At 39.4% G+C, this 7,959-nt stretch overlaps 1 protein-coding gene across 1 annotated transcript in view; it reads left to right on the top strand.

Annotated features, from left to right (window-relative positions):
• Positions 1-7,959, top strand: part of LOC112102145 (nephrocystin-3) — a 45,723-nt gene that overhangs the window by 29,704 nt on the left and 8,060 nt on the right. The window contains exons 17-22 of the mRNA XM_026663869.2: positions 5-131; positions 1,474-1,571; positions 2,179-2,301; positions 2,995-3,184; positions 3,339-3,580; positions 5,283-5,358. Of these exons, the coding sequence (XP_026519654.1) occupies positions 5-131; positions 1,474-1,571; positions 2,179-2,301; positions 2,995-3,184; positions 3,339-3,580; positions 5,283-5,358 (856 nt within the window). The remainder of the gene's footprint in view (positions 1-4; positions 132-1,473; positions 1,572-2,178; positions 2,302-2,994; positions 3,185-3,338; positions 3,581-5,282; positions 5,359-7,959) is intronic.

Here is a 7,959-nt window from a genome sequence, read left to right as displayed (position 1 = left end):
TGAGTGAATCAGAGCTGATGGAACTTTATCCCGAACTATCCTGTGCCATGTTAGCCTCTCTAGTTCACAGTCTCCACAAGATGTGTATGCTGACATATGGCTGTGGTTTGCTAAAGTTTCAGCACCTCCAGGTAAGATTCCATACATTTAGACATATGCAAATAATACTCCACTAAATTAGAAATATTTCACCAAACTCTGCTCTTAAATACATTGGTGTAACTCCAAGAGTAACTTTGAATCCACTTATATTTCTCTAGATTTACAACAAGGTAAATCAAAGCAGTATGGCCTGCTGTCTTCCCTTAGACACACAAGCATACTATATAAATCTGTTTAATTTTTTATGTAATTGTCATTGACTTAGTCTACAAAGTGGGGGGGGGGTTTGTGCCTGCGTTATTCTTGACTATTTGAATGGTTGCAAAGCCATACTAAGTGTTTGTATTTTTTCCCTCCTAGGAATAAAAAATTCATTGCTCCAAGGTCCAGGACCAGTCCTTTATTAGAAGCCCTGGACCAGTGCTAAAGAGCACTGCTGGTCTAAAGGATGTGACCATTTTTAAGGTCTAGAGAACCAACAAGACTAGAAATAAATGATGTACACCATGGAAAGTGGGAGATTCCCAAGTTGCCAGTTATGCATTAATTTCTAGCTCTGGTGGTTAACTAGATAGCCTTTAAACTACATAATTTTGATTATATGCTTGTCTTCTCTCTCACTCTTTCTCCCTTCAGTTCTGATCTGGTATCAGTGACTGCTGTCTTGAGAATTCTTACCAGGATGATCAATGTTGTTCTCCAGCAGCATTCAAAAGTTGCTTTTTCATTGATTGCTATCTCTAGCAGTCCTAGAAAATATTGTCTACTAAAAATCAAGCCAGAATTGAAGGGGAAAGGAGGATGATAATTTTTAAGAAGTGATAAATCTAAGAGCTTTAGCCTAATTTAGTATTTTGTTTATAATTGAATGCCAATAATGTATAACTTTATTAGTTTCACAAAAAGTAAATATACATTATTAGTTGTACCTCCATTATCTTCCCCTTTCCCAGCAAAGCCTGGGAGGCTATTTGAGAACTATGATGTTAGTGGCCTGTTCTTTTTGCGGATACAGACTAACACGGCAGCTACTCTGAAAAAGAGTTACAGTTTCCAAGGTCAAGGGGAACACGAAAGACCCAATGAAATTATTGTTCCTGAGAAAAATAAATATCAGGCTTCCTCCTTTCCCCACTCCCTCTCCCACATTATGATATATTTCCTCTTCTTAAATCCCTTGGGCCTTTGTAGCGTCTCTTAACTCATTTTTTTAAAATTGATTTGCTTTCAAGTTGAAGATCCCTTTAGCAAAAAAAAGATTTAAAATTCCTCAGCATAAGATCCTTGTTTCCCACTTGTGTCTTGTAGGGAGCCCCATGCATTGTTAGTACGTAACAGACATATATTGATTACTATAACTCTCTTTTTCAGGCTTGGGAAACGGTGAGACTAGAATACATGGAAGAAGGTCAAAATATTATTTCTACTTACAGAGAAAAACTAATAGACTACTTCACCATGCAGCTAAGGTATTTCAGAACTCCTCAGAACACAAGAAATGTTATAGTCTTTATGGCCATACTAATCTGCCAGGGAGAGGGGGGACACAGAGGAAACACAGGTACTGTAGGCCTGAGAACACAGGAGCAATCTATGGTGGAGGAAACAATACCTTCCTCAGCTTTCATGGACCATTTGGGCACAGAGCCTAGAAATTCAGGCTACGCACAGGGTACAGGGTTTGCCCTTTTGTAAAACTTTTGTTTGCATGAAAACATGTCAGTAAACGAGGGTGTGCTGACCACTCTAAGGATAACTTGGGGACATTTTGTTTTTGTATTACCATGGATTTCATGAGTTTTGTAGATCTGTTAATAATCTGTAATCTGTAAAGAGTCAAAGACAGACTTCGGATCTTTGATTCAAGCTGTAGTTAATAGTTTCATATTATAGACCTCCTTTTCACAAAAAGGGGGTGGGAAATTGCATACACAAGTCAGGTAATTGGTGATATAAGAAGCTAACTGGTTGTTTGTCCATGTAGTTGTATGACTTACTATTTTCCAAATCAAGCCCTATAATTTTAAATGTTAGGAATGGAAAGGGGTTTTATGTTGGTTGCTTTTCTTCCATTAGTCAAGGCAGAGTGACTTGGAGAAGTGCAGATGAACTTCCTTGGCTTTTCCAACAACAAGGCAACAAGCAGAAGCTACACAAGTGTCTCCTGAACCTCTTTGTATCTCAGAATCTTTACAAAAGGTAAGAGAGTAGCCAGGGCCTTCGTATGTACAAACATATTGAAATGGTTTAGTGTTCAGTTGAAGGCATGAAATAAAGTGTCTTTAATGTTTTGTTTTAAAAAATAAATAATAGAAATGATAAAATGCACAAATATGGGAAGAAATTTAACTAGGCCAATATGTAACCCTATAGCAGGGATTGAAAGCTGGCTGAAGGGTGCTAACTGAAAGAGTGGTGAGAAATAGCAAAGTATAAAGTTATATGGCGATATCTCGTAAGGTACCACTTATGGGATACCCGGCCTGGCTGGCTGGTTGCAAAGCACCCAAGGCATGGGAACCAGTGCTGTTCTGTTGCAGCCTATCCCTTTTGTGCACCTCGGTATATCCCGGTGTAGCGTGAACCCTGCTTGTGGGTGCTCTGAACATGGTAGTATGTAGGTGCGCGTAGGGGCGGGGCAGTGAATCCACTGTCATGCAGAGACTTCTGTCCTTCCACTGCTTCACAGTTGGGAGACCAGTAAGGTGCTGCATAGGTCATTCTGACTGTTGGACTACAGTAGCCTTCACAGAGCTGCTTTGCAGCATGAGAGAAAATTCCTGACATGCATATTCCCCATTCCTTGCACCCTGCCATCCAGCAGGGTAGCTGGTTCTGAGCACGGAGATTTGGTGTTCGGTATTTTACTTCTTACTTTTCTTGTTAAAACAGGGGGCATTTTGCAGAATTACTGAGTTACTGGCAGCTTGTCGGAAAAGATAAGAGTTCAATGGCAGCAGAGTATTTTGACTCTCTAAAGCAATATGAGAAAAGCTGTGAGGGAGAGGAAAGTATGATCTGTCTGGCTGATCTTTATGAAACTCTGGGACGATTCTTAAAAGATCTAGGCCTTCTCAGCCAGGTAAGTGCATCTAGGAACAAAGGGAATACCTTGTAACAGCAAGCAAGGAATTTAATCAGAGCATAGTATGTGCTTGATAAGATGTTTTGTGTTGCAGTGTTTTTTGTATATTATCTTACCTGCTCTAGTCACATTCTCAACTCCTTTATTACAGGCAGTTGCTCCTCTGCAGCGTTCTCTGGAAATTCGGGAGACTGCACTGGATCCAGATCACCCCAGGGTAGCACAGTCCCTCCATCAGTTAGCAGGAGTTTATGTGCAGTGGAAGAAGTTCGGAAATGCTGAGCAGTTATATAAGCAGGCTCTGGAAATCTCTGAAAATGCTTATGGGGCTGAACATCCCAGGGTTGCTCGTGAACTGGATGCACTTGCAACATTATACCAGAAACAGAACAAGTAAGGTTAATAGTATTGGTGATTTCCTGGATTTGTCATAACATGCAAGTCTTTTGAGGTTGTTACATTGTCTATTTGTTTCTACGATTACACATTTTAATACATTTAACTTCCTTTTGATGCATGTGCAGAACTGCTATTAATATTAATGAGAACTATCTGTTTGTTTCAAGAGGAGGAGGAGACTTTTTGGGGGGTCTAGAAAAAGATTAGTAAACATATTTGTGTATTATTCAAATATATAGTTATAACAAAGTAATATTTTTTTAAATGCCCTTGTATTGGTACAATTGTCACCCTCGCAAAATAGTTGTGAATACTTACCAACTCAAACACAGGAGGTAGGTGGTATTTATTATTATTTATTTATTTATTAAGAGCAGCAGCATCTACTCACCTATCTTTACCTGGGTTACTGATGATAACAGGGAAAAATATCTTAAGGATATTTTACTTGTCCATCAAAAACAAATTACTAGCCCCAGGCAAATGTGGAGGTAGAATTTACAAGTCTGGTTGAAGATTTCTATGGGTTCTCTGAAGAATAAATGTATCCAAATCCTACTTGTTTTATTTTAACACCATGTCTATGGAGTAGGGAAAATGATTTACCCTTAATACTTAATGCACATGGATTAAGTGACCTTTCCAATGTGAAAGTAAGTCTCTGGTGGAGCCAGGAACAAAACCCAGATCTCCTTAGTCCTAATCCAGTGCCTTAAGGACAAGACCATCCTTCTTCTTCAACACATACTTTAATATACTGAAGATATCCTGACACTTCTTATGAGGCAAATCCTTTCCCAGTGCTCATTGCAAGTAGGCTAGTGATATTGGTGAGGGGAGAAAGGGAAGGAGTCCTCCCCTGGGAAATGTACTTTGGTGTAACACTCATTCAAAAAGTTCCTTGGTACAGTTTGTACTGTTGATTCTGCAGATCAAGCTCCTGTACTTGCATGTAATTCTAGAGGAAACTGCCAAAATTCTCCTCTTTCTTCCTCTGCAAACTACTCTCCAACCAAATCATGGAAAACCAAGACTCTGAGTCCTTACCTTCTCAGTTGCAGAATGCACTCTAGATTTGTGTTCAAACTCACTCCTCTTTCTTGGGGATTTTCTTTTAAGGGCAGTGGCAATAACATAATAGTTCAGCCTAAGTTTCTCCTTCAAACTAGGAAGTTTCTAGCATTGCCTTTAGAGTTTTTGTCTTACTCGCCAGTTCTCTCTATGCAGAAAGCAACTTGCATCTGTTTATATTTGGGGTGGAATTAAGACATAGTCAGCATTTCTATGCAGGTTTCCAACACCCGCTAAGAGGGAGGGGTAACAGAAGAATCTTGCTAACCTGTTAACACTCCTAACGCAGTCATAAGCATTTTGCATACTTCCATCTTTGACAAAACGTGCGATCCTTTCATGTATTTATACCTGCTCCTGTATTTTCCACTTCATGCATCTGATGAAGTGAGTTCTAGCCCATGAAAACTTAGGCCCAGATAAATTTGTCAGTCTCTAAGGTGCCACAAGGACTCCTCGTTGTTTTTGCTGATACAGACTAACACGGCTACTGCTCTGAAACCTGATAGGTAACTTTCAGGGGGACTTGTGCTCTTAGGTCACTTAGGTGGCTTTTTGAAAATCTAACCCAAAATGTATACCGTTGCCATGTATGGTGTCTAACATTTTAAATAACTATTTTCAGATATGAACAAGCTGAACAGCTGAGGAAAAAATCCTTTAAAATGCGACAAAAAGCAGCAAGGCGGAAAGGCAATTTGGTAAAGATTTGATACTTAATCAAAATAGGGGCTAGCTGTGGCTTTGTTGAATGGATGATGAAGTGTGTTTGAGGAGGTGTTCTAAAAATCTGATGCTTAAGTGCTTTTGATAATTGAAAGTTTGCCAGCTTAACCACTTTAGGAGCAGCATTAGTGTCTGCTCTTTCAACCTCACTGGAAATAAAGGTGGATAAGTACAACTGGAATATAGTGGTGAGCGATGGAAAATAAATAAGTGGATATAGAAACCCTCCAAATATCAGACTTTGGGGATTCAGATTTCATGCTGAGACTATACGTTGTTGAAAGGAAACTAGAGAAATTGCTCTGTAGGAGGTAACTGAGGACCTAATTCTACAACACTACAGTGCATAGTGCCTACTACCGTAGATAACAATGTCACAATGGTGACAATGTCAGTAACCACCATACTTAAACCACTACCAAGGATGAAGCCCTAAGAGTGTGCTCCCTCTTTATGGCTTTTCAGTGGGTTTTTTTTACTCTTTTTTCTTCTATTTCTCCTGCCATAAAGCTCCTAGGGGAATTCTAGTTCTAGGCTCAGTCTCTGCCTCATAGAGGAAGAGAAGCACCCACACTACAAGAACTCCGCTAGGAACTATATAGTTGAAGCAACATAAAGAAAAACAATGGAAATGTCACTGTTCCCACCACAGTTATTTAAAGAAAAATAAAATCTGTTCATGAGGATTTCACTTTGTCAACTTTCATAATGATTTCAGTTACACAAACATTTTTTATTAGAACTATTTGTGTGGGCTGGGGGTGTTATCAAAGAGGTCTCTGAAGTATCTGGCCACACTTTTTACTCTCACTCCACATCATTTATGACAAGTATTGCCATACCGAGCCTTCCTATGAAACTTTACAAAACCCTTCAGTAATACTTTTATAATGGTTTTATACATCAGCTTGAATTCCATTTTAAGTTCTTAAGACCTAAGAAATTAATTGAAACAGATTGTTTGGACTGAAAAATTTAAAAAGACTAGAATATATTGTAAAGGGAAGGGAAAACCAGAGCATAGCAGATTGAGAATGTATAGAGACATAAGGGGTAACAAGAAAACATTCTACAAATACATTAGAAGCAAGAGGAAGACCCAAGGACAGGGTAGGCCCGTTACTCAATGGGAGGGGTGGGGGGAAGTAATAACAGAAAATGTGGAAATGGCAGAGGTGCTTAATGACTTCTTTGTTTTGGTTTTCACCAAGAAGGTTGGTGGTGATTGGACGTCTAACATAGTGAATGTCAGTGAAAATGAGGTAGGCTCCGAGGCTAAAATAGGAGAAGAACAAATTACTTAGACAAGTTAGATGTCTTCAAGTCACCAGGGCCTGATTAAATGTATCCTAGAATACTCAAGGACCTGACTGAGGAGATATCTAAGCCATTAGCGATTATCTTTGAAAAGTTGTGGAAGACGGGAGAGATTCCAGAAGACTGGAAAAGGGCAAGTATAGTGCCCATCTATAAAAAGGGAAATAAGGACAACCCGGGAAATTACAGACCAGTCAGCTTAACTTCTGTACCTGGAAAGATAATGGAGCAAATAATTAAGCTATCAATTTGCAAACATCTAGAAGATAAGGTGTTAAGTAACAGTCAGCATGGATTTGTTAAGAACAAATCATGTCAAACCAACCTGATATAGGTTTCTTTGACAGGGTAACAAGCCTTGTGAATAGGGGGGAAGCGGTATACGTGGTATATCTTGACTTTAGAAAAGCTTTTGATACGGTCTCGCATGACCTTCTCATAAACAAACTAGGGAAATGCAACCTAGATGGAGTTACTGTAAGGTAGGTGTATAACTGATTGGAAAACCATTCCCAGAGAGTAGTTATCAGTGGTTCACAGTCATGCTGGAAGGACATAACGAGTGGGGTCCCGCAGGGATCAGTTCTGGGTCTGGTTCTCTTCAATATCTTCATCAATGATTTAGATAATGGTATAGAGAGCACACTTATAAAGTTTGCAGACGATAGCAAGCTGGGAGGTGTTGCAAGTGCTTTGGAGGTTAGGATTAAAATTCAAAATGATCTGGACAAACTGGAGAAATGATCTGAAGTAAATAGGATGAAATTCAGTAAGGACAAATGCAAAGTACTCCACTTAGGAAGGAACAATCAGTTGCACACATACAAAATAGGAAATGACTGCCTAGGAAGGAGTACTGCGGAAAGGGATCTGGGGGTTATAGTGGACCACGAACTAAATATGAGTCAACCGTGTAATGCTGTTGCAAAAAAAGCGAACATCATTCTGGGATGTATTAGCAGGAGTGTTGTAAGCAAGACACGAGAAGTAATTCTTCCACTCTACTCCACACTGATTAGGCCTCAACTGGAGTATTGTGTCCAGTTCTGGATGCCACATTTCAGGAAAGATGGGGATAAATTGGAGAGAGTCCAGAGAAGAGTGACAAAAATGATTAAAAATCTAGAAAACATGACCTAGGAGAGAAGGTTGAAAAAATTGGGTTTGTTTTGTCTGGAAAAGAGAAGACTGAGGGGGGACATGATAACAGTTTTCAAGTATGTAAAAGGTTGTTACAAGGGGGAGGGAGAAAAATTGTT

Source organism: Terrapene carolina, unplaced genomic scaffold (assembly GCF_002925995.2).
Source record: "Terrapene carolina triunguis isolate 2854851 unplaced genomic scaffold, T_m_triunguis-2.0 Scaffold34021, whole genome shotgun sequence".
NCBI classification, from domain to species: domain Eukaryota; kingdom Metazoa; phylum Chordata; order Testudines; family Emydidae; genus Terrapene; species Terrapene triunguis.
The sequence above is the reverse complement of the archived record's forward strand: the minus strand, read 5'-3'. Positions and strand labels throughout refer to the sequence as shown.